At 49.7% G+C, this 27,561-nt stretch overlaps 1 protein-coding gene across 1 annotated transcript in view; it reads left to right on the top strand.

Annotated features, from left to right (window-relative positions):
* lrrk1 (leucine-rich repeat kinase 1) overlaps nt 1-27,561 on the top strand; it is a 479,049-nt gene that overhangs the window by 271,536 nt on the left and 179,952 nt on the right. Inside the window, exons 21-27 of the mRNA XM_067971653.1 lie at nt 2,195-2,366; nt 11,203-11,357; nt 11,465-11,604; nt 12,038-12,287; nt 18,646-18,815; nt 26,095-26,292; nt 26,626-26,903. Of these exons, the coding sequence (XP_067827754.1) occupies nt 2,195-2,366; nt 11,203-11,357; nt 11,465-11,604; nt 12,038-12,287; nt 18,646-18,815; nt 26,095-26,292; nt 26,626-26,903 (1,363 nt within the window). The remainder of the gene's footprint in view (nt 1-2,194; nt 2,367-11,202; nt 11,358-11,464; nt 11,605-12,037; nt 12,288-18,645; nt 18,816-26,094; nt 26,293-26,625; nt 26,904-27,561) is intronic.

Below are 27,561 nucleotides of genomic sequence, written 5' to 3' on the forward strand. Positions count from 1 at the left end.
CCCCCATCACGGAAATAGTCTCTCTTTATCGACCCTATTGAATCCCTTTAACATTTTAAACACCTCGTTCATATCACCCCTCAATCTTTTTACAAGTCTCTGCAACCTGTCCTTATAATTTAACCCTTTTAGCCCCGGTATCATTCTGGTGAATCTGCACTGCACCCCCTCCAAGGCCAATATATCCTTCCTGAGGGGCGGTGCCCTGTATTTGGACCCCTAAAGCTCTCCTCCTCCACAGCTCCTGGTCTCTCATCATCCAGAAAATACTCTGATTTGTGTTTCTCAGATCCAAAGTGGATGACCTCACATTTCCCCACAGTGAACTCCATCTGCTACCGTTTTGCCCACTCACTTAATCTACCGATGACCCTTTGTAACTTTCTTGCTCCCATCTACATTATTTACTGTGCCATCTAACTTAGTGTTCTCAGCTAACGTGGATACACAGCCCTCTGACCATTCTGATCAGGGATTGTCTCTGACCTCAGGTGTGGTGAACCACCCATTGCTGTCGACTACAGGCAGCTTAAGAGCTCAGCCCCGCTCCATGGCCAGAATCAATGTTGTGCAGATGGGACCTCGGTTTAACGTCTCATCCGAAAGACGGCACCTCCGACAATGCAGCACTCCCTCAGTACTGCACTGGGAGTGTCAGTCTGGATTTTGTGCTCAAGTCTCTGGAGCGGGGCTCGAACCTTCTGACTCAGAGGCGAGAGTGCTGCCCACTGAGCCACGGCTGACACCCGAATTGCCCTTTTTTTTGTGTGAACCTCGATTATGAACCCCTCACGTGCTGACTCTTTGAGGTAATTTTACCCTAAGCCGCCCAGCGGACACTGACGAGTCAGATCGACCGTCCGATTTTACTCTCCGTGGAAAAATTACCCCCTTAGTAACAACAAATTCAAATCAATAACCAAACAAAAGCACATGTTTGTCACAGCCGCCATTGCAACCAACATCCATCCTTCTCTTGTTTCCAATGATTCTGCTAACGTCCCTCTCCTCTCTCTGGTTCAGTCTGGTGATGGATAACCTCAACGTCCTGTTCATTCCTGAGCTGAGCTTCAGAGCCTCAGATCTGGCCCATCGCCAGGTCTACAGATCCTGGTCACCACCCATCCCCCAACACCGCTGAATCCTGACCACACCTTCACCCCTAAAGAATTGACTTCTCAAATGTCATCATTCACCGGGTTTTCTGTCTCCATTCTTCATAAACATAAGCTCATTGACAGCTCCGTGTCCTGTGTCCTCTCTCATAAAAGGCTTTCATCCCTATTCTTGCCACTGACCCCCTCGGCCCAGCCAAGTGACTTCAAGATCCTTGTCCTCATCTTTAAATTCCTCCAGAGCCTCGTTCCATCCTCACTGGATTATCTCAGCCATGATCTTATCAAATGGCGGAGCAGGCACGAGGGGCTGAATGGCCTCCTCCTGTTCCTATGTTCCTCCGGCTCTTTGAAGTTGGCTGAATGCCCGGCCAGAGCAGGCTCATCACTACTCCCCAATCTCTGAATTCTTCCCCCAAACCGCCAACTTTTCTCTTTCATTCTCAGAATGCAGGTGTGGCTGGTAAGGCCGGCATTTATTGCCCACCCCTCGTTTCCCAGAGTAGGTAGCAGTGGGCCTTCTTCTTGAACAGCAGCAGTGTAGCAGTTTGATACGAGGGCAGTTAAAAGTCAACCACATTGGTGTGGGACTGAAGTCACTTACAGGCCAGACCGGGTAAGCATGCCAGGTTTCCTCTCCTAAAGGACATCAGTGAACCAGTTGGGTTTTTACAACAGTCCGACAGCTTCATGGTCACTTTTACTGAGACCAGCTTTCCATTTCCAAATTTTTTAAACTGAACTCAAATTCTCAAACGTCCATGGTGGGATTTGAACTCACGTTCCCTGGATTACTGGTCCAGTAACACAACCGTATCCCTCAATGCTACCTCCTTTACTGCCTTTGAAAGCTCTAAACACCAATCCCTTTGACTTTCCTGCTCGATGCCCACGTCCCCCTTGTGAAGTTATCTGAGATGATGACACTATAAATGCAAGTTGTTGTCTCTTTTTGTATATCCGGTGAAGGAAGGAGATGGGGTTTGGAGTGTCCGTCTCGACAGGACGGAGAATGTGGACGGATGGGCCCAAGAGAAAGTGCTTATTGCTGACTGATGTGGCTGTGCTTTTCTCACCAGTTACCTCCTGCCACATCTGTTGCCACCGAAACCAGGATTCGACGTCAGTAACCTGAGGGACAGGAGCACCAACACCGTCCAGAGACTCTTCAAAATGAACTTTGTGCCCGTTGGCTTCTGGCAAAGGTTTATCGCCCGTATTTTGATTAGCCTGGCAGAGATGGATGTCCAGGTATCAGCGCACTGCCATCGCACGCTTACACACGGAGCTTTCCCATGACTAGTTGCTGCTCGCGGTTTCTGCCAATGTGAAATTGGATTTGATGCAAAACCCTGAACCTTCCCTTCCACTGGTTTCACCTCTTGTTTATTTAGGTAGAAAAGAAATGTTTCTGCAAAGTGTCAAAATGCCATTGTCAGGTAGTGAATTTGGTCTCATTGGGAGCTGGTGCAATCGTCTGTCGACCATCACTGCAGCCTTGGCCATGTGTAATGTAGACTCATTGAGAGTGGGTTTGAAAGATGTCCAGAATCTCTGCCTGTCTGTTTATTCTTCGCCTCCCGTGTCCGGGACAGCCACAGGTGCAGGAAATGTCGCCAGCTGGAGGAGCTCGAGCTCCGGGTTTCGGACCTTGAGCAGCAGCTGGCGTCACTGCAGAGCATCCACGAGGCTGAGAGCTACGGGGATAGCACGTTTCAGGAGGTGGTCACCCTGCAGCTCAAGAGTGTGCAGGCAGAGAGGGACTGGGTGACCACCAGACAGACAAGGAGGACCAGGCAGGTAGTTCAGGGCACCCCTGAGGGCATCTCGCTCTCTAACCAGTACTGGTGAGGGCGATGGTTCCCATGAGGAGTGCAGCCAAAGCCAAGCCCACAGCATCATAGGTGGCTGAGCTGTAGAGCGGAAGGGAGAAAGGTCAGGAGAGCAATAGTGATAGGGGATTCTATAGTTAGGGGAGCAGACAGGTGTTTCTGCGGCCGCAGACATGATTCCAGGATGGTATGTTGCCTCCCTGTTGCCAGGGTCAAGGATGTCCATGAGTGGCTGCAGAACATTCTGAAGGGGGAGGGTAAACAGCCAGAGGTCGTGGTCCATATCGGTACCAAAGACATAGGTAGAAAGAGGGATGAGGTCCTGCAGGCAGATTTTAAGGAGCGAGGAAAGAGATTACTAAGCAGGACCTCAAAGGTAGTAATCTCCAGATTACTCCCGGTGCCACGCGCTAGTGAGTATACAAATAAGAGGATAGTGCCCTGGAGAAGGTGGTGGTGAGCCGCCGCCTTCTTGAACCCCTGCAGTCCGTGTGGTGAAGGTTCTCCCACAGTGCTGTTTGGAAGGGAGTTCCAGGATTTTGACCCAGCGACGATGAAGGAACGGCGATATATTTCCAAGTCGGGATGGTGTGTGACTTGGAGGGGAACGTGCAGGTGGTGTTGTTCCCATGTGCCTGCTGCCGTTGTCCTTCTAGGTAGTAGAGGTCGCGGGTTTGGGAGGAGCTGTCGAAGAAGCCTTGGCGAGTTGCTGCAGTGCATCCTGTGGATGGTACACACTGCAGCCACAGTGCGCCGGTGGTGAAGGGAGTGAATGTTTAAGGTGGTGGATGGGGTGCCAATCAAGCGGGCTGCTTTGTCCTGGATGGTGTCGAGCTTCTTGAGTGTTGTTGGAGCTGCACTTCTCCAGGCAAGTGGAGAGTATTCCATTACACTCCTGACTTGTGCCTTGTGGAAAGGCGTTGGGGGGTCAGGAGGTGAGTCACTCGCCACAGAATACCCAGCCTCTGACCTGCTCTTGCAGCCACAGTATTTATGTGGCTGGTCCAGTTAAGTTTCTGGTCAATGGTGACCCCCAGGATGTTGACAGTGGGGGATTCGGCGATGGTAATGAATGTTAGACTCTCTCTTGTTGGAGATGGTCATTGCCTGGCACTTGTCTGGCACTAATGTTACTTGCCATTTATCAGCCCAAGCCTGGATGTTGTCCAGGTCTTGCTGCATGCTGGCACGGACTGCTTCATTATCTGAGGGGTTGCGAATGGAACTGAGCACTGTGCAATCATCAGCAAACATTCCCATTTCTGACCTTCTGATGGAGGGAAGATCATTGATGAAGCAGCTGAAGATGGTTGGGCCTAGGACACTGCCCTGAGGAACTCCTGCAGCAATGTCCTGGGGCTGAGATGATTGGCCTCCAACAACCACTACCATGTGAATGCGTGGCTGGAGAGATGGTGCAGGAGGGAGGGCTTTAGATTCCTGGGGTATTGGGTCCGATTCTGGGTGAGGTGGGACCTGTACAGGCCGGACGGGTTGCACCTCAACAGGGCCGGGACCAATATCCTCGCGGGGAGGCTTGCTAGTGCTGCTGGGAGGGTTTAAATTAGCTTGGCAGGGGGATGGGAACCTGAACGTAGATTCAGAAGGGAGAGAAGCAGAGCTGGAAATGGAAGGCTGAAAATTAGTAAGTGAGTTTGGAAGGCAGAGAAACAAAGGTTAGAAACGAGACAACAAAGGAGTTTGGCAATGCTTAATGATACATACCTCAATGCAAGGAGTCCAGGGAATAAGGCAGATGAGCTGAGGACACAGATAGACACCTGGAAGTACGATATCTTAGCTTAAAGAGGGCTTAAATTAGGAAAGCAAAGAGAGGGCATGAAAAATTACTGGCAAGTAAAATCAAGGAAAACCGAAAAATGTTTTATAAATACATAAAGAGCAAGAGGATAACTAAGGAAAGAGTAGGGCCTATTAGAGTCCAAAAAGGTAACCTGTGTGTGGAGGCGGAAGATGTGTGTGTGATTCTTAATGAATACTTTGTGTCTGTCTTCACAAAAGACGGGGACGATGCAGAGATTGTAGTTAAGGAGGAGAATGAGTGTGAAATATTGGATGAGATAAACTTTGTGAGAGATGAACTATTAAGGCATTTAGCATCTTTGAACATAGATAAATCGCCAGGTCCGGATGAAATGTATCCCAGGCTGTTAGAGAAGGGAGGGAGGAAATAGCAGAGGCTCTGACCATCGTTTTCCAATCCTCCCTGGCTACAGGTGTGGTGCTGGAGGATTGGAGGACTGCTAACATTGTACCGTTGTTTAAAAAGGGAAAGAGATAGACCGAGTAATTACAGGCCAGTCAGTCTAACCTCGGTGGTGGACAAATTATTGGAATCAATTCTGAGGATAAACCGTCATTTAGAAAGGCACGGAGTAATCAAGGAGCGTCAGGATGGATTTGTTAAGGGAAGGATGTGTCTCACCAAATAGATTGAATTTTTTGAGGAGGTAACAAGGAGGGTCGATGAGGGTAGCACATTTGATGTAATCTACATGGATTTTAGCAAGGCTTTTGACAAGGTCCCACATGGCAGACTGGTCAAAAAAGTAAAAGCCCATGGGATCCAAGGGAAAGTGGCTGGTTGGATCCAAAATTGGTTGACGGGTGTTTTTGTGACTGGAAGGCTGCTTACAGTGGGGTCCCGCAAGGCTCAGTACTCGGTCCCTTGCTTTTTGTAATGTATATAAATGATTTAGACTTCAATGTAGGGGGCACGATTAAAGAGTTTGCAGAAGATACAGAAATTGGCCTTGTCGTTGATAGTGAGGAGGAAAGCTGTAGACTGCAGGAAGATATCAATGGACTGGTCAGGTGGGCAGAAAAGTGGCAAATGGAATTCAATCCAGAGAAGTGTGAGGTAATACATTTGGGGAGGGCAAACAAGGCAAAGGAGCACACAATAAATGGGAGGATACTGAGAGGTGTAGAGGAACAGAGGGACCTTGGAGTGCATGTCCACAGATCCCTGAAGGTAACAGGAGAGATAGATAAGGTGGTTAAAAAGGCATAAGGGATACTTTCCTTTATTAGCCGAGGCATAGAATATAAGAGCAGGGAGGTTATGCTGGAACTGTATAAAACATTGGTTAGGCCACAGCTTGAGTACTGTGTACTGTTCTGGTCATCACTGTGCAGGAAAGCTGTGATTGCACTAGAGAGGGTACAGAGGAGATTTACGAGGATGTTGCCAGGGCTGGAGAATTTTAGCCATGAGAAAAGATTGGATAGGCTGGGGTTGTTTTCTTTAGAACAGAGGAGGCTGAGGGGAGATTTAATTGAGGTGTATAAAATTATGAGGGGCCGAGATAGAGTGGATAGGAAGGACCTGTCTCCTTTAGCAGAGGGGTCAGTGACCAGGGGGCATAGATTCAAAGTAATTGGTAGATGGATTAGAGGGGAGCTGAGGAGAATTTTTTTCACCCAGAGGGTGGTGGGGGTCTGGAACTCACTGCCTGAAAGGGTGGGAGAGGCAGAAACCCTCAACTCGTTTAAAAAGTACCTGGATGTGCACCTGAAGTGCTGTAACCCACAGGGCTACGGACCAAGTGCTGGAAAGTGGGATTAGGCTGGGTGGCTCTTATTCGGCCGGTGCAGCGTGCTGTAGATTTCTATGATTCTGTACGAACATGGTTTTGACTTGAGCAGGGTAGGGGGGGTGTGTAGCCGTGTGACCCGTGTCCAGGGCAGGAGGTTAACTCAGTACCTGAGGAACCAACACTTGGGGACAGGGCAGGGGAATGGGACTAATTCGATAGCTCTTTGAAAGAGCCAGCACAGGCACGATGGGTTGAATGGCCTCCTGTGTTGTAGGATTCTATGATTCTACCTTGTCTCTGAAGACCGAAATCATCCGTCACACTAACATTTACATGGCACAGAATTAAGGCATCGAATCATAGCAGAGCACCTAGTAATCACAGCTAGCTGTCCCAGGGGCTGGAAATGACCCCCCACCCTCCTCACTCCTCCTCCTCCTCCCCTCACTCCTCCTCCTCCTCCCCCTCCCCACACTCCTCCTCCTCCCCTCCCCCTCCTCACTCCTCCTCCTCACTCCTCCTCCTCACTCCTCCTCCTCCGCTCCCCTCACTCCTCCTCCCCTCCCCCTCACTCCTCCTCTCCCCCTCCCCTCCTCACTCCTCCTCCTCTCCCCCTCCCCTCCTCCTCCTCTCCCCCTCCCCTCCTCCTCCTCTCCCCTCCCCTCCTCACTCCTCCCCCTCCCCTATCCTCACTCCTCCCCTCCCCTCTCCTCCCCTTCCCCATCTCCTCCTCTCTCCCCACCCTTCCCCCTCCTCCCCTCCCCTCCTCCCCTCCCTTCCTCACTCCTCCTCACGCCACCTCCTCCTCCTCCCCCTCACTCCTCCTCCCCCTCCCCCTCACTCCTCCTCCCCTCCCTCACACCTCATCCTCCTCCCCTCCTTCTCTTCCCCTCCCCCTCCTCAGTCCTCCCCCTCCCCATCGCCTCACTCCTCCTCCTCCCCTTACCCCACTCCTCACTCCTCCCCTCTCCCCCCTCCCTCTTCACCCTCCCACTCGCCCCTCCCTTCCCCTCCCCCCTCCCCTTCCCTCTCCCTCCCCTCCCCTCACCCCTCCCCTTCCCCCTCTCTTTGGTACCACCAAACAATCATCTGACTCCAGTTCATGTGGGGAAATTACCAGTAGGTGGATGAACACTGTATTCGCCTCATTCCTCACTCCTCACTCCACACTCCTCACTCCACACTCCTCACTCCACACTCCTCACTCCACACTCCACACTCCTCACTCCACACTCCTCACTCCTCACTCCTCACTCCTCACTCCACACTCCACACTCCTCACTCCACACTCCTCACTCCTCACTCCACACTCCTCACTCCTCACTCCACACTCCTCACTCCTCTCACTCCTCACTCCACACTCCTCACTCCACACTCCTCACTCCACACTCCTCACTCCACACTCCTCACTCCACACTCCTCACTCCTCACTCCACACTCCTCACTCCTCACTCCACACTCCTCACTCCTCACTCCACACTCCTCACTCCACACTCCTCACTCCTCACTCCACACTCCTCACTCCACACTCCTCACTCCACACTCCTCACTCCACACTCCTCACTCCACACTCCTCACTCCACACTCCTCACTCCTCACTCCACACTCCTCACTCCACACTCCTCACTCCACACTCCTCACTCCTCACTCCACACTCCTCACTCCACACTCCACACTCCTCACTCCACACTCCTCACTCCACACTCCTCACTCCACACTCCTCACTCCTCACTCCACACTCCACACTCCACACTCCTCACTCCTCACTCCACACTCCTCACTCCACACTCCACACTCCTCACTCCACACTCCTCACTCCTCACTCCACACTCCTCACTCCTCACTCCACACTCCACACTCCTCACTCCACACTCCACACTCCTCACTCCACACTCCTCACTCCTCACTCCACACTCCTCACTCCTCACTCCACACTCCTCACTCCTCACTCCACACTCCTCACTCCTCACTCCACACTCCTCACTCCACACTCCTCACTCCACACTCCTCACTCCTCACTCCTCACTCCACACTCCTCACTCCTCACTCCACACTCCACACTCCTCACTCCACACTCCTCACTCCACACTCCTCACTCCACACTCCACACTCCTCACTCCTCACTCCACACTCCTCACTCCACACTCCTCACTCCACACTCCTCACTCCTCACTCCACACTCCTCACTCCACACTCCTCACTCCTCACTCCACACTCCTCACTCCACACTCCTCACTCCACACTCCACACTCCACACTCCTCACTCCACACTCCACACTCCTCACTCCACACTCCTCACTCCACACTCCTCACTCCTCACTCCACACTCCACACTCCTCACTCCACACTCCTCACTCCTCACTCCACACTCCTCACTCCACACTCCTCACTCCACACTCCTCACTCCTCACTCCTCACTCCACACTCCACACTCCTCACTCCACACTCCTCACTCCTCACTCCACACTCCACACTCCTCACTCCTCACTCCACACTCCTCACTCCACACTCCACACTCCTCACTCCACACTCCTCACTCCACACTCCTCACTCCTCACTCCACACTCCACACTCCTCACTCCACACTCCTCACTCCACACTCCACACTCCTCACTCCACACTCCACACTCCTCACTCCTCACTCCACACTCCACACTCCTCACTCCACACTCCACACTCCACACTCCTCACTCCACACTCCTCACTCCTCACTCCACACTCCTCACTCCACACTCCTCACTCCACACTCCACACTCCTCACTCCTCACTCCACACTCCTCACTCCTCACTCCACACTCCTCACTCCACACTCCTCACTCCACACTCCTCACTCCACACTCCTCACTCCTCACTCCTCACTCCACACTCCTCACTCCACACTCCTCACTCCACACTCCTCACTCCACACTCCACACTCCTCACTCCACACTCCACACTCCTCACTCCACACTCCACACTCCTCACTCCACACTCCTCACTCCTCACTCCACACTCCACACTCCTCACTCCACACTCCTCACTCCACACTCCTCACTCCTCACTCCACACTCCACACTCCTCACTCCACACTCCTCACTCCACACTCCACACTCCTCACTCCACACTCCTCACTCCACACTCCACACTCCTCACTCCTCACTCCACACTCCTCACTCCACACTCCACACTCCTCACTCCACACTCCTCACTCCACACTCCTCGCTCCACACTCCTCACTCCACACTCCTCACTCCACACTCCTCACTCCACACTCCACACTCCACACTCCTCACTCCACACTCCTGAGACGGTGCCTCAAACTCCACAATGAGTGGTGAAGGAGTGGCAGAGTCCCCGAACTCTCTATTGGTGAAACTCCGCCTGGTGCTGGGGACCTGGAGTCAGGAATCAGCCCCACATGCTCACGTTTGTAAGTTAAATAATGACACTGCAAGACTAAATTTGCTGCTTTGTCAAAAACAACAAACCTATCAACTTATCGGAGCAATTTGAGTTTAACTCACCGTCCGATTTTACTCTCCATTGAAGTCAGTATTGGGTGGGATGTAAAACCAGCGTTCCACCCGATCTCAGCAGTTCCCTGACGGGCGGGTTCGATTAAAATTGCCCCACAGTGCTTGATATCGGGTTCGGTACGTTACAGGTAAGGGTCACCTGTGAGATGCAGAGAGTCACCGCGGAGTGACAGCTTTGTTAGTTTCAGAACTTTCTTCACAGATAGGTCAGAACTCGGTACCCCCAGACTGACGGGCTGAAAGTGTCTCCTGTTTGCTGCCTGTACGGACATTCTCAACCCAGGCCCTACACCACCAGACAATCCCGGATTTGCTCCAATTGCCAATCTAAGTCAGAGGGATCACAGTGTGGCTGGTGGGGAATTGGAAACTAAATCAGCAGGCTGAGGAGAACCTGAAACAAGTGTTCAAACAGAGAGTGAGAGGGGGAGGGGAGGGAGGGGGATGGGGAGGGGGAGGGGAGGGATAGAGCGGAGATGGGAGAGGGAGGATGGAGGGAGGGAGGGCAAGGGTCAGGAGAGGGAGGGGAGGGATGGATGGGGGATGGGATAGGGGAAGATGGAGGGAGGCAGTGGAGGGAGGGGAGGGGGATGGAGGGAGAGGGTGGGGGATGGAGAGAGAGGGAGGGGAGGGGGATGGAGGGTGGGGAGGGGGATGGAGGGAGGTGGTGGGGAGGGGGATGGAGGGGAGGGATGGGGGAGGCTGGTGATCGAGGCTGGGGAGGCCGAAGACTTCCTTGAGGGGTGGGGGGCAGCACTCCTGCTCCTCCTGGCCCACAGCGGGAGCTGAAAGAGCCACTTACCCTGTGGAGACAGCAGTTCCTGCCTCCCTTCCACTGCCAAGATTCCCGACCCCTGGGAAACACACGCAGCACCAGTTGCACTGTGGAGCCTGATTTAAATACATGAATTAAGTGTCCCACCTCTCCACGGCGGGACACCGGATGCTCCAAAATCCACCGCCGAAAAATGGCGGCGGGCACGGCCTGCTTGGGTCACTTCCCGCATATTTCACATTTTAACCCCCGCGATGATCTCCCGCCCGGTGTGGGAATGGGGGGCTGGGGTTAATATCGAGGTCAGTAACTCGGTTCCTCTCTCCACCGACACTCCCTGACCTGCCGAGTGTTTCCAGCGTTCTCTGGTTGGATTTGTGACTTTTCTCTGTTTGCTTTGACCAGCTCTTTGAGAATGAAAAGCGAGCGAATCGGCCTTCGCTGTACAGCTTCACACGGTCGCAGCGTCGCAATCGCTGCAGCACTTTCCGAGTGAGGAGAAACCAAACTATCTATTGGCAAGAAGGCTTGCAGGTGAACTACGATGGCGGCTCTCTGAGGTAATCACATTACTAGTCCCCATCACAATTGAAGCTTTCTCTGAGATCAGGGAATGTAAACGGTCAGCGACGCTGTCGTCCAAACTCAATTCCTTTCCTTCCTGCAGCGTTGAGTCCTCAGAGGTGAACTGGAAAAGGAAAAAAAGTGCGGGGATAAAGATTGTGTGCCAGTCGGAAACGCGAGATTTCTCCGCCGTGGCGTTCATCACCGACCACGTCAACTCGCTGATCGATCAGTGGTTTCCAGGTAACGATGAGCCAGGAGGGGGTGTCCTGGTATGTGGTGCCGTGCGGCACAGACTGACCCAATACTGCCCTGAGCCGCGGCTCACTGGCCGGCTCTCTCGCCTCTGAGTCGGTCGTGGGTTCAAACCCCACTCCAGAGAATTGTGCCTGTAATCCAGGCCGACACTCCCAGTACTCAGGGAGTGGAATATCTCACACCTCGGCTTACACTGTAGCAATAATTTAAAACACAAACTCCTGAGGATTGGAATATTTAAATCAAAATACTTCTTTAAAGTCACGAATGAATTCTGAGATTATTCTGGTCCTTTGCTGTTTTAAGATGTCTCTGTGTTTGTTTTTCCTAATTCGGTCTTGTCCTTTTGTGACTATGTGCCTGGGACTGTGTGTGTAACTCACAGGAGTCTGCGTTTAACCCCTTCTGTAACCTGCAGCGCTCACAGCCACTGAAACCGATGGGACTCCCTTGGTCGAACAGTATGTCCCCTGCCCTCACTGCACCTCCACAGCCACAGGAGAAGCACAAATCCAGTCCCAGGCACACGGCCTGCATTACTTCAGTATGGAGCACTGCCTGCTCACTGCCATCGAGCACACCCACATCGAGTGCCCAAACCACCCCGCTGCCTCGGTGCCTCTGGACGAGTTGGTTCCTGAACTTTTTATGACTGATTTCCCAGCCCGGTAAGGACAATGTGCGAATCTCGCGGAGAGGGAATGAGGCTCAGGGAAGTACATTCCGATCTTGGGATCACTGTTTAAAAAACATAATCCTTCTGGATCTTACCGTCACCTCAAGAAAGATTAATAAAAATAAAAATAGAGTAATGGGGTTGAGTGAGGGACAGAAAAGGAAGAGAGAGAGGGAGGTGGAGGGGAGGGAGAGTGGGTGGGGAAAGAGGGGGAGGAGACAGTAGGTGGGGAGGGAGGGAGAGGGGAGAAAGGTGGAGGAGAGAGGGAGGTGGAGGAGAGAGGGAGTGGGTGGGGAAAGAGGGGGAGGAGACAGTGGGTGGGGAGGGAGGGGGAGAGGAGAGGGAGGGGGAGAGGAGAGAGAGAGAGTGGGTGGGGAAAGAGGGGGAGGAGAGAGTGGGTGGGGAAGGAGGGGGAGAGGAGAGGAGAGGGAGGGGGAGAGGAGAGAGAGTGGGTGGGGAAAGAAGGGGAGGAGACAGTGGGTGGGGAGGGAGGGAGAGGGGAGGGAGGGAGAGGGGAGAAAGGGAGAGGAGAGGGAGGGAGGAGAGAGGGAGGTGGAGGGGAGAGAGAGTGGGTGGGGAAAGAAGGGGAGGAGACAGTGGGTGGGGAGGGAGGGGAGAGGAGGGGGAGAGGAGAGGGAGGGGGTGCGGGAGGAGGGGGTGCGGGAGGAGGGGAGAGGGAGGGTTAGTCACAGATCCTTTATAGGGATATAGTTGCCTGTAAATAGTCAGGCAACAACTGCTGATGAGCTGCTGGCAGTGGAGCCCGTACAGCACAGAGTACTGGAGCCGAGGCAGTGGTGGATCTGCAGGCCGCCCTGTGGTCAGATGTGAAAATAAAAACATCTGTATGACTGGCACGACAGTGGAGAACAGCGGAGCCCCTCCCCCAGCAATGGGGGATCGTGTTCAGTGCCCGCCCAGTCCTGGCTGCACTGTTATTAACTCACACTTATTTTAGTTTCCAACAGTTTATTTTCATGCGTCTGATTTCTATAAGTGGACACAGTCCCATGAGGTTAGATGGCTCTGTCTCGCCCTTTCTCATCATAAATCTCACTCCCAACAGTTCCCTGATGTTGACAGCTCGGCTGGGAATACCGAGGAGACCAGGGAAGAGAGTGGATCTGAGGGATAGTTGGCACTTTGGCCCCTCTCCTGAACATCAGCTCAGAAAATCTCCTGAGTTCGGGTCTGGGTCTAATGTCCATTTTACACTCTGTCCGATTTTACTCTCCATTCACCTCAATGTAGAGTGCAATTGGGCGTCTGATCCGAACCCCCTCCCGTCCCCGCAGGGCGTGTCTGACCCCCTCCCCGCCCCTCCCACTCCCTCCCCCTCCCTGTCCCCGCAAGGCGTGTCTGACCCCCCCCCCCTCCCTCTCCTCGTCCCCGCAGGGTGTGTCTGACCCCCCTCCCCCTCCCCGCCCCCACAGGGCGTGTCTGACCCCCCTCCCCCTCCCCGCCCCCACAGGGCGTGTCTGACCCCCCCTCCCCCTCCCTGTCCCCGCAGGGCGTGTCTGACCCCCCCTCCCCCTCCCTGACCCCGCAGGGCGTGTCTGACCACCCCTCCCCCTCCCTGACCCCACAGGGTGTGTCTGACCCCTGTCCCTCCCCTTCCACTGTCCTCGCAGGGTGTGTTGAGTTAAAATGGGACCTCAGGTGACCTAACCCTGTCCTAACCTGGTGAGCCTCGGGAGGTGATTGGCTCAGGAAATTGGGAAAATGGGAATTTAACCTCCTCAGAAAAATAAAACAGTAGAATTAGGACGACCAATTATCCAAATGTTTTAATGGAATCACAGACAACACATCGGGTTTGGCCAAGAAAACAGTAAATGAGCAATGGCAGGTTTTCAAGGTGGAGATAGTTTGGGTACAAACCGAGCATATTCCCATCAGGGGGAAAGATGGGGCATCAAAAGTTACAGCTCCCTGGACAGCAAAGGAAATAGAGGTTAAAATAAAACAGCAAAAAAGGAGGTTTATGACAAATGTCTCGTACAGATTACAATCGAAACCAGACAGAATACAAAGAGTGAGAGGGAGAAATTGAAAAAGGATATAAGAAGGACAAAGAGAGAATGAGAAAGGATTAGCGGATAACATAAAAAGGAACCCAAAAATCTTTTATAAACCTATAAAAAGTAAAAGGATAGTCAAAGGAATGGTGGGGCCGATTAGGGACAAAAAGGAAACCTTCTTGTGGAGGCAGAGGGTAAGACTGAGGTACTGAATGAGGACTTTGCAACTGTCTTCACAAAAGAGGAGGATGAAGTTAATGTGGCCATAGAGGAGGGAGTAGAGATATTGGAGATAGGATAAACATAGATAGAAAGGAGGTGCTAAATAGGTTACCATCACAAAGTTAACAAGTCACCCGGTCCAGATGGGAAGCATCCTAGGTTGCTGAGGGAAGTAAGGGTGGAGATAGCAGAAGCTCTGACCACAATCTTTCAATCCCCATTGGATATGGGAGTGGTGCCAGAGGACTGGGGGATTGCAAATGTTACACCCCTGATAAAAAGGGGAGAAGGATAAACCTGGTAACTACAGGCCAATCAGTCTAATGTCTGTGGTGGGAAAACTACCAGAGACCACTGTCAAGGACAAAATTAATTCTCACTTGGTTAAAGGCAAATCGTGCCTGACTAACCTGATTGAGTTCTTTGATGAAGTATCAGAGAGGGTTGATGAGGGTAGTGTAGTAGATGTATATATGGACTTTCAAAAGGCATTTGATAAAGTTCCACATAACAGACTTATTTGGAAAATAGAAGCACATGGGATTAAAGGGACGGTGGTAACTTGGGTGCGTAATTGGCTAAGGGATAGAAGGCAGAGAGTAGTGGTGAACGGATGTTTTTCTGACTGGAGAGAAGTTTGCAGTGGGGTCCCCCAGGGTCGGTATTAGGACCATTGCTTCTCTTGTTATATAAATGACCTGGACATGTGTATAGGGAGTACAATTTCAAAGTTTGCAGATGATACAAAACTTGGTAACGTAGTAAATAGTGAGGAGGAGAGTAGCAGACTTCAGGAGGACAGAGACAGACTGGTGAAATGGGCAGACACATGGCAGATGCTATTTAATGTGGATAAGTGTGAAGTGATGCACTTTGGGAGGAACAACCAGGAGAGGCAGTATAATCTAAATGGTAATATTTTGAGGGGGGTGCAAGAGCAGAGGGACCTGGGGGGCACATTCACAAATCTTTGAAGGTGGCAGGGCAAGTTGATAAGGCGGGTAAGGAAACGTATGGGAGACTTGGCTTTGTAAATAGCGGCATTGAATACAGAAACCGTTACAAATTACTGGTTAGTGATCTGGGCACCGCACTTTAGGAAAGATGTCAAGGCCTTGGAGAGGGTACAGAGGAGGTTTACCAGGATGATACCGGGGATGAGGGACTTCAGTTATATGGAGAGATTGGAGAAGCTGGGATTGTTTACTGCAGAGCACAGAAGGTTAAGGGCAGATTTAATAGAGGTATTCAAAATAATGAGGGGTTTTGATAGAGCAAGTAGGGAGAAATGGTTTCCTCTGGCAAGTGGGTCAGTAACCAGAGGTCAGAGATTTAAAATAATTGGCACAAGAACTAGAGGGGAAATGAGAGTTTTTTTCACACAGAGGGTAAGGTCTGGAACACACTTCCTGAAAGGGCGGTGGGAGCAGATTCCATAGGAACTTTCAAAAGGGAATTGGACATGTACTTGGAGGGTTATGGGGAAAAAGCTGGGGTGTGGGACTAAATTGGACAGCTCTTTTAAAGAGACAGCACAGCCACGACGGGCCAAATAGCCTCCTTTTATGGTGTAAGATTCTATGATTCTATGGGTTACCTGTACGGGCAGCTGATGGGTGAGGCTCTCCGAGTGTGACAGGTATATCATCCTGGGACATTTCACCTGATGAATACCCTACAGTAAGGACACTATGGGGCTTCGTTCAGTAATGTTCAGACATGCGCTTGGTGTTTAACTGTTGAATCTTGGCCAGTTTTTACTCTGCTCTGTTACTCAGTGACAAGCTGTAAACAATTTTACAACACCAAGTTATAGTCCAGCAATTTTATTTTAAATTCACAAGCTTTCGGAGACTTCCTCCTTCGTCAGGTGAACGATGTGCATCGTTCACCTGACGAAGGAGGAAGCCTCCGAAAGCTTGTGAATTTAAAATAAAATTGCTGGACTATAACTTGGTGTTGTAAAATTGTTTACAATTGTCAACTCCAGTCCATCACCGGCATCTCCACATCAAGCTGTAAATAAGCAAACTTTTTGGCCCCAATCTTCCACCAGCTGTTATCCTGGTGGTTGGCTGCGTTCGTGCCCACCAGCGCTGCACATAACCTGCTGACTCTCAGTGGGCGGGCACCTCATTGCACTGGACTTGCAGTCACAAGCTCCACCTCAGGTGTTTCTATAATGTCCACCTGCCCTCTGCCATCAGAAACTCAGCCACCCGCCCACCTGTGTGTGGGGTTTGCCCATTCCCCTCCGCAATAATGCCACCGCTCTGAGTAAAGAGTCCGATCCAGGAATTGAAAGGAAACGTTTCTCTCCTGGGGTCCTGCCCACTACCCTGTCTTGAACCCCACCAGCGGGACCGACACACATCCTTTGTGAAGGTCGGTACCTCTCACCTCACTGGATATACCGGCCTCCACCATAACGCCAGGTCCCAACGGTGCGGCAGCAAGCGGGAACTCCTGGCTCAGGGACTCCCTGCCCCTACTCCCACTCTCACTCTCAGCCCACCAGGTGCCTTGTAAAGGACGAACAGTCCCAGAGATTCAGACACCTAACATAACCAGGCCAGCACCCTTTCTGCTGGAGCTCCATCGATCTCCTGCCAGAGTAACTGCAGGGGACGGAGAACTCCCGAGGCATCTCAGGGCCTCATTATTTAAAAAATGTGTCCTCAGAGTTAGATAAAGATCACTGTAAGGTGTAGGACTGCTTGACTATGGAAGGAGAGTGTGAGATCCCCAGCCAGACCATTGTGAGTTCAAGTTCCCATCTACCAGTTCCACTGGCCTCCTCTCCAGCCCAGGTGTGGCTGTTTCTGAGCTGTGCCTTAGATGGAAAACATGCAGCAGGAAATCAATCTCACCGCCAGCACCGCTACCTCCCGCCATCAATCTCACCGCCATCAATCTCACCGCCAGCACCGCTACCTCCCGCCATCAATCTCACCGCCATCAATCTCACCGCCATCAATCTCACCGCCAGCACCGCTACCTCCCGCCATCAATCTCACCGCCATCAATCTCACCGCCATCAATCTCACCGCCAGCACCGCTACCTCCCGCCATCAATCTCACCACGATCAATCTCACTGTCACACGATCAGACGTCACACGATCAGACATCACATGACCAGACGTCACATGGTCAGACGTCACGTGTGGTCAGACGTCACGTGGGCAGACATCACATGGCTGGATGTTACATGATAGACGTCACGTGGTCAGATATCGCATGACCAGATGTCACTGGTCAGATATCACATGATCAGATGTCATGTTACCAGTCTTCAGGTGATCAGATGTCATGTGGTTAGAACAGACTACCTCCAACTAAAGTTGGCAACCCTACAATCTCACTGCAGCATTGGCAAAAATAAAAACATGCAACTCATTCCACCACTTATGTTTTATTCATTAAACTCATAAAAGTCTGTTCTCAGAACATTTGTACCCCACTGAGAGCTCAGGGATGTGATTTGTGTGTAAATAGGTCAGTGCGAGCACTGCACCAGATTCTACAAACTATTCTCTTTCACTCGATTACTGCACTGACCTGCAGTGATAAAGGCCAGAACGACAAGCGAGCACTATTACTACAAAATAAAACGATCAAACTGAGTCAGGACTGTGCCATTCCCTCAGATGGCGATACACAGCAGTGATAAGAAACGTGGAAAAACCCAACAGAGAAACACAGCAAACAAATTCCGCCCCAGCAGAACGAACTCCTTGTGATCTAACTCGATGGGGCTGGAGCCGGAGTTTTAACCCTGCCCCAGCAAGGCTATCAATGGCAACAAATCATTTCTCCAGTCGCAAACTCTTTTATTTTCTATCCAATTTCACTTGTGACCTTTTGTTTCGCAACACGTTGAACATGACAGTGTAACAGCTTTGTTTAGATGTTAAGGGATTATAAGGATATATAGTAGATGATTTGCTTATTAAATAATTCCTTTCACATCAGTTTGACCAACATCTCACTCCTGCCCTTTTTAACAGAAAGTTTATAGAAATAGTTATCAGCTTTGTATGAATTGGATTATGAGCAGTTTACTGCAATGTAAGTTCTGTAACAATGTTTAATGTGTTCCCTCTCAGGTTATTTCTGGAAATGAATTGTTTAGAACAGAGTGAAACTACAAGCCATATCCTGGGGCAGGGAGGGAGTGGGACCACAGTGTACAGAGCAGAGTACAACAGAATCCCCGTAGCAGTCAAGAGGTTTCACGTCAAAAAATGTCGACAACAATCTGATGAGTTCAACACAGGTAAATATCTTGGAATAAATGTGTCCATATTCGGATCTGAATATCACCAGAGCAGTCTTTGGTTAGTTTCCTTCTGTGTTTCATCTCACTTGCGTGAAGTCCAGCTACTGACCTGTTTATTGGTCAGTGGCCAATTTACACATTTACTTGTCATCTGCATATTTACAAGTAGTTTGCTTTAAAGCTGCAACATCTCAGAATTCTTCTTCATTCCAAATCGCTTCCCACAAAAAACTAGCTTCAAATCCTGCTGAACTGCTCTAAAAACTTCTTGTATTTGTTTACAATTAGAAGGTTAATCAGCCCACCCTGGGCTACAACAGCAACTGGCATGTATACAGCGTCTTAAATGCAGTAAAATGTCCCAAGGCGCTTCACAGGAACGTAATCACACAAAATTTGACACCGAGCCACGTAAGGAGACATAGAATCATAGAAAGGTTACAGCACGGAAGGAGGCCATTCGCTCCATCGAGTTCGTGCTGGGTCTCCGCAAGAGCAATCCAGCTAGTCCCACTCCCCCGCCCTGTACCCGTAGCCCTGCAAATTTTTTCCTTTCAAGTACGTATCCAGTTCCCTTTTGAAGGCCATGATTGAATCTGTCTCCACCACCCCCTCGGGCAGTGCATTCCAGATCCTAACCACTCGCTGTGTAAAAATGTTTTTCCTCATGTCGCCTTTGGTTCTTTTGCCATTCACCTGAAATCTGTGGTTCTTGACCCTTCCGCCAATGGGACCAGTTTTTCTCTATCTACTCTGTCCAGACCCTTCATGATCTTGGACTCTTCTATCAAATCTCCTCTCAATCGTATCTGCTGTAAGGAGAACAACCCCAGCATCTCCAATCTATCCATGAAACTGAAGTCCTTCATCTCTGGAATTATTCTAGTAAATCTTTTCTGCACCCTCTCTGAGGCCTTCACATCCTTCCTAAAGTGCGGTGCCCAAAACTGGACACAATATTCCAGTTATGGCCAAACCCGCGTTTTATAAAGGTTCATCATAACTTTTTTGCTTTTGTACTCTATGCCTCTATTTATAAAGCCCAGGATCCTGTATGCTTTTTTAACCACTTTCTCAACCTGCCCTGCTGCCTTCATTTGTGTACATATACCCCCAGATCCCTCTGTTCCTGCTCCCCTTTTAGAATTGTGCCCTCTAGTTTATATTGCCTCTCCTCGTTCTTCCTGCCAAAATGTATCACTGCACTTCTCTGCATTAAATTTCATCTGCCATGCGTCCGCCCATTCCACCAGCCTGTCTATATCCTCTTGAAGTCTATCACTATCCTCCTCACTATTCACTACACTTCCAAGTTTTGTGTCATCTGCAAATCTTGACAATGTGCCCTGTACATCCAAGTCCAAGTCATTAATATATATCAAGAAAGGCAGTGGTCCTAGTACCAACCCATGTGGAACACCACTGTACACCTCCCTCCAGTCTGAAAAACACTCTCTGTTTCCTGTCACTTGACCAATTTTGTATCAATGCTGCCACTGCCCCTTTTATTCCATGGGCTTCAATTTTGGTGGCACTTTATCAAACGCCTTTTGAAAATCCATATGCATAACATCAACTGCATTGCCCTCTCTGTTACCTCATCAAAAAACTCAATCTAGTTAGTTAAACATGATTTGCCTTTAACAAATCCGTGCTGGCTTTCCTTAATTAATCCACATTTGCCCAAGTGACTGTTAATTCTGTCCTGGTTTATTGTTTCTAAAAGTTTCCCCACCACCGAGGTTAAACTGATTGGCCTGTAGTTGCTGGGTTTATCCTTACACCCTTTTTTGAACAAGGGTGTAACATTTGCAATTCTCCAGTCCTCTGGCACCACCCCCGTATCTAAAGATGTTTGGAAGATTATGGCCAGTACCTCCGCAATTTCCACCCTTACTTCCCTCAGCAACCTAGGATGCATCACATCCAGACCGGGTGACTTATCTACTTTAAATACAGCTAGCCTTCCTAGTACCTTCTCTTCATCAATTTTTAGCCCATCCAGTATCTCAACTACCTCTTCTTTAGAACAAGTGACCAAAAGCTTGGCCATAGAAGGAGCATCTTAAAGGAGGAGAGAGAGTTAGGGGCGGAGAGGTTTAGGGAGGGAATTCCAGAGCTTAGGGTCTAGGCAACTGAAGCCACGGCCGCCAATGGTGGAGCGATTGAAATCAGGGATGCACAAGAGGCAAGAATCGGAGGAGCGCAGAGATCTCGGAGGGTTGTAGGGCTGGAGGAGGTTACAGAGATAGGGAGGGGCGAGGACATGGAGGGATTTAACACCACAATGAGAATTTTAAAACCATGGCATTGCTGGACCTGGAGCCAATGGGTGAGCAGGACTTGGTGCAAGTTAGAATACGAGCAGGGGAGTTCTCCAACGTTTATCCCTAGCAACACTAAAAACAGATTATCTGGTCATTCTCGTGTTGCTGTTTGTGGGATCTTGCTGTGCGCAAATTGGTGGCCGCGTTTCCTACATTACGACAGTGACCACACTTCAGAAGTATTTCATTGTCTGTAAAGCACTTTGGGACCTCCTGACATTGTGAAAGGCCCTGTATAAATGCAGGTTTGTTCTTTATTTCTTTAACTAAGTAATATAACCAAAAAGAATCAAAGGCCAATTTCTTTATTTTGCATTTATTCAGGACAGTATTGTGGAGATAGAGGGGGAAAATTGGATAGGGCCTGTTTTTGGGCGGGGGTAACACAATCTGCTATCACCCCGTGCCCAGTGGCCCCTGTGCAGGCAGGACGAGACTTTGGTCAGGCCCGAGGACTTACCTGCAATCTGCGTTCCGAATCAGTGTGAACGAGGATTCCATGCAATTCGCACTTTCCACCAGCAGGGGGCACTCCAATCTCTTAAAGGCAGGCTATTTCTTAAAAATCTCTTAAAGGTAGCTGGTACCTGTTATTTGCTGAAAATAACAGTCTACTGCCTGCATTGAGTCTGAACGGAGATCAGACATCGCACACATAAAACACAGATGCAAGTCCCGTCTTTATGTTTACATACTGATGAGTTATGTTAAAACATTGAATAAAGGTTGCACACCACTAAATCCCACATCCTCCAATCTGCACGCCAGACCTCAGCGATCTGCTGATCTGAGTTGGTACCAGGCCTGCGAGAGTGCATGCACCGAGGTTCTCTGCTGATGCACTAGAGACCTTGGTGCAAGAGGTGGACAGAGGAGGGACATCCTATATCCGCAGGGGGGGTGGGGAAACATATACCCGAAAGGCAGTGGGAGGCAGCGGGGGACGAAGTCAATGCCAGGCGTGTAGCACCACGAACATGGATGCAGTGCAGGAAGAAGTTCAATGCTTTGACATGAGTGGTCAAGGTGAGTGAGGTCAACTGTCAAGTGGTGTCTCCCACCAACTGCACCACACACTACACCCCCATCACCCACATACCAACAAACTCTTTCCATCAGTACTCAACTCTTCCAATCAGATGCTTCCTCTCATTCTTACACATTACCACTGTTTCAAGCCGCCCACCCACAACTCACAGGCCACACACACTGGCAGCTATTCAACCATGACAGGCACATCACCCAGACACACATCCCGCTTTCTTGCAGGAGAAGGTGGCGCATATCAGGAGGCAGCAAGTGTCAGTGGCATTTAGCCCGTCGAGCCTGTTCCACCATTCAATGAGATCATGGTGGATCTGTGACCTAACTCCATATACCCACCTTAGCCCCATATCCCTTAATACCCTTGGTTCACAGAAATCGATCAATCTCAGATTTAACATTCACAAGTGAGCTAGCATCAACTGCCGTTTGCAGAAGAGCATTCCAAACTTCTGCGTGTAGAAGCATTTCCTAACTTCACTCCTGCACGTCCTGGCTCTAAATGTTAGGCTATGTCCCCGCGTCCTAGTATTCAATATTTTATGATGTGGAGATGCCGGTGATATAGGAGGCCTCTAAAAACAGTTACAAATGACTCGGCAGCCAGAAGCAGTAATCCAGCCACTAACCTGTAAATCCTTTAATTGGGGTTGGTGGGGGGTCCTCCAGGCACTCTAAGACACGTTCAGATGGTCGGGGTTAAGACTGCGTTGAGTTGAACAATAAGTCCCAAAATGGTGTCTATCACTTTAAATCGCCGTTGCTCACTGATTGCTTCTATTTTCTCCCTACTTTACATACTTCTGGAGTTCGTTATCTGCACCTGCGCTAACTCCTATACCAAGATGGCGTCACGCTGGAAACGTGCGTGCGCAGCCAAGACGCCATCTTGGCACTTCAGAAGGTCGCATAGCATCGACACAACGAGCGCTACACAGCCCAATTTAGCGCCCAGATTTTTTTAAATTGGACTTTGCAGCTTCAGGTGAACTCTCCCCGGAATCCTCCCAAAGTGACTGTGAGACTTCTCTAATATCGAGCATTTCCTTAAAACAAAACTTTTCTGCAATTTTTACCCTGGATGGCTGTGGTGTACATTGAGGCTTGCAGACATTAGACACTCGCCTCGCTGGTACTGTGAGACCTCTGGGCGATGGGGACGGGTACTGTGAGACCTCTGGGCAATGGGGACGGGTACTGTGAGACCTCTGGGCAATGGGGACGGGTACTGTGAGACCTCTGGGCAATGGGGACGGGTACTGTGAGACCTCTGGGCGATGGGGACGGGTACTGTGAGACCTCTGGGCAATGGGGACGGGTACTGTGAGACCTCTGGGCGATGGGGACGGGTACTGTGAGACCTCTGGGCGATGGGGACGGGTACTGTGAGACCTCTGGGCGATGGGGACGGGTACTGTGAGACCTCTGGGCAATGGGGACGGGTACTGTGAGACCTCTGGGCGATGGGGACGGGTACTGTGAGACCTCTGGGCGATGGGGACGGGTACTGTGAGACCTCTGGGCGATGGGGACGGGTACTGTGAGACCTCTGGGCAATGGGGACGGGTACTGTGAGACCTCTGGGCGATGGGGACGGGTACTGTGAGACCTCTGGGCGATGGGGACGTGTCAGAACCCCAGTTACGGATGGACCACTTCACCCTGGTTGTTGGATATTCCATTAGTAGCGGACCGCCCGTGGCATTGCTCATGATTAGTTGGCGGATACAACGTTTTATAACCTGTGGTATCATAATGTGTAATGTTTTATTAAGGGAAGGCAGTGAGGGATCTTAAATATTATGGGTTGGCAGTGTGAGATTTTTATATTCATTTGCAGGCTATGGGCGTCGCTGGCAAGGCCGGCATTTGTTGCCCATCCTTAGAAATCACTAAAAGCTAGTGGACAGGTACAAGGAATAATTTAAAAGGCGAATGGAATGTTGGCCTTTATCTCAAGAGGGCTGGAATACAAAGGGGAGGAAGTTATGTTACAGCTGTTCAGAGCTCTGGTTAGACCCCATCTGGAGATACTGTGTACAGTTCTGGTCACCACATCTCAGGAAAGATGTGATTGCACTAGAGAGGGTGCAGAGGAGATTTACGAGGATGTTGCCAGGACTGGAGAATTTTAGCTATGAGAAAAGATTGGATAGGCTGGGGTTGTTTTCTTAGGAACAAAGGAGGCTGAGGGGAAATTTAATTGAGGTGTACAAAATTATGAGGAGCCTAGATAGAGTGGATAGGGAGGACCTATTTCCCTTAGCAGAGGGGTCAGTGACCAGGGGGCATGGATTTAAAGTAATTAGTAGAAGGATTAGAGGGGAGCTGAGGAGAAATTTTTTCACCCAGAGGGTGGTGGGGGTCTGGAACTCACTGCCTGAAAGGGTGGGAGAGGCAGAAACCCTCAACTCATTTAAAAAGTACTTGGATGAGCACTTGAAGTGCCGTAACCTACAGGGCTACGGACCAAGTGCTGGAAAATGGGATTAAGTTGGATAGCTCTTTTTCGGCCAGCACTGACACGATGGGCCGAATGGCCTCCTTCTGTACCTTAACTTTCTATGATTCTATGATATTGGCCTTGGCGGGGGTACAGTGCAGATTCACCAGAATGATACTGGGGCGAAAAGGATTAAATTATGAGGACAGGTTTCATAGACTAGGCTTGTATTCCCTTAAATATAGAAGATTAAGAGGTGATTTAATTGAAGTATTTAAGATGATTAAAGGAATTAACAGGGTAGATAGAGAGAAACTATTTCCTCTGGTGGGGGGAGTCCAGAACAAGGACCTTAAAATTAGAGCTAGGCCGTTCAGGGGTGATGTCAGGAAGCACTTCTTCACACAAAGGGGAGTGGAAATCTGGAACTCTCTCCCCCAAAAAGCTGTTGAGGCTGGGGGTCAGTTTGAAAATTTCGAAACTGAGATTGATAGATTTTCAACCGGAGTATTGTGTCCAGTTCTGGGCACCGCACTTTAGGAAAGATGTGAAGGCCTTAGAGAGGGTGCAGAAGAGATTTACTAGACTGGTTCCAGGGATGAGGGACTTTAGTTACGTGGATAAACTGGAGAAGCTGGGGTTATTTTCCTTGGAACAGAGACGGTTGCGAGGAGATTTGATCGAGGTATTCAAAATCATGAAGGGTCTAGACAGAGTAGATAGAGAGAAACTGTTCCCATTGGCAGAAGGGTCAAGAACCAGAGGACATAGATTTAAGGTGATTGAAAAAAGAACCAAAGGTGATGAGGAAAAACTTTTTTACCCAGCGAGTGGTTAGTATCTGGAATGCACTGCCCGAGGGGGTGGTGGAGGCAGATTCAATCATGGCCTTCAAAAGGGAACTGGATAAGTACTTGAAAGGAAAAAATTTGCAGGGCTACGGGTAAAGGGCGAGGGAGTGGGACTAGCTGGATTGCTCTTGCGGCGATCCAGCATGGACTCGATGGGCTGAATGGCCTTCTTCCCTGCTATAAACATTCTATGATTCTATGATTTGTCAGGTATGGGTATCAAGGGTTACAGAACCAAGGTGGGTAGATGGAGTTAAGATACAGATCAGCCATGATCTAATTGAATGGCGGAACAGGCTGAAGGGGCTGAATGGCCTCCTCCTGTTCCAATATTCCTTTGCTGCCCTTGAGAAGGTGATGGGTCTTGTTCTTGAAACGCTGCAGTCCATGTGGTGAAGGTGCTCCCACAATGCTCTTAACTGTTGAGATCCAGGATTTTGACGCAGCGATGATGAAGGAATGGTGATCTATGTCTAAGTCAGGATGGTGTGTGACTTGCAGCGGAGAACAAGTAGAATTTAACGAACCTCAAACCCTGGAAATATCCTTGGTCTCTGTTTCCCAATTTAACATAACTGGAGAAAGTTATTTTTTGAATCTTTACATTTCAGATTCAATGTTCAGGCACCTGGAAGCCATGGAGGCATTGCGGAATTTCTCCGAGTTCCGTCAGGAGGCCAGCATGCTTCATTCCATGCAGCACCCATGCATCGTGTCACTGGTTGGCGTCAGTATTCACCCACTTTGCTTTGCCTTGGAGCTGGCTCCATTGGGCAGTCTCAACACAGTGCTGACTGAACACTCTAAAGGTAACAGTGAAAAACACTTCCACACAAAGTTATTCGCGTATAATGCGTCCTGGAGAGTCTGAAATTATCAGGAAAATTAGGTGAAATGTGAAACAAGTTTGGACTTAGGAGTAACACTAAACCTACACTCACTGCACGAATGGAAAATTAGAACCAGATTTTAACACAGCTGCAGGATTTATTGCAGATCTGCTATCTCCCTTTATTGAATAATAAGGATTCATTATTTATCCTAATTTTAAGTCTTAATCAGTCTCTGAAAGAATGGTTACCTGAAATGAACAACAGATTATTCATTGTGTAAAACTAAAGCAACTGTTCTCTTTCAAACAGGCGCCTTGTTCATACCCTTGGGACACATGCTAACTCACAAAATAGCCTATCAAATTGCAGTCGGGCTGGCCTATCTGCACAGAAAGAATATCATCTTCTGTGACCTGAAGTCTGATAATATTCTAGTTTGGACTCTGGATGTGACAAACCCAGTGAATGTGAAGCTGTCCGATTATGGGATATCTCGTCAGTCGTTCCATGAGGGAGCCCTTGGTGTGGAAGGCACGCCTGGATATCAGGCTCCAGAAATCATGCCCGGGATTGTTTATGATGAAAAGGTATGAAGTAGAATTTGTTTGTCCAAAGCATTGCAATAAACAATAATAATTTTTGATCAGTATAGTATTGTGCAATTTAAAGCTAAAACTCCGACTGCAGTGACCTATAACTGGGATATCAGCGCCTCGTAACCATGGTTATGCTGGTTTAATTCTTGTTTTTTTTATAATGATATTGCACTGACATTGAATCCATTCCCACCCATTCTCCTCACTTAATATCTCACATATGTACCATTCACCTTGGTCTCCAGGTAAGCAATACTCCATGTTTTAACAAAAGAAAGTTGATTGGGTTTGTATTCCCTTGAGTTTAGAAGATTGACAGGTGATCTGATTGAGGTGTTTAAAATGTTAAAGGGATTTGATAGGGTAGATACAGAGGAACTGTTGTGGGAATCAAGGACAAGGGGACATAATCTTAAAATTACAGCCAGGCCATTCAGGAGCAAAATCAGGAATCAATTTTTCACACAGAGGGTAATGGAAACCTGGAACTGTCTCTCACAAAAGGCTGTGGATGCTGGGAGTCAATTGAAACTTTCAAGACTGAGATCGATAGATATTTGTAGGGTAAGGGTATCAGGGGATATGGAGCAAAGGCGAGAAAGTGGAGTTGAGTTACAGATCAGCCATGACCTAATTGAATGGCAGCGCA

This window comes from Heptranchias perlo, chromosome 34 (genome assembly GCF_035084215.1).
Source record: "Heptranchias perlo isolate sHepPer1 chromosome 34, sHepPer1.hap1, whole genome shotgun sequence".
Classification (NCBI taxonomy): Eukaryota; Metazoa; Chordata; class Chondrichthyes; order Hexanchiformes; family Hexanchidae; genus Heptranchias; species Heptranchias perlo.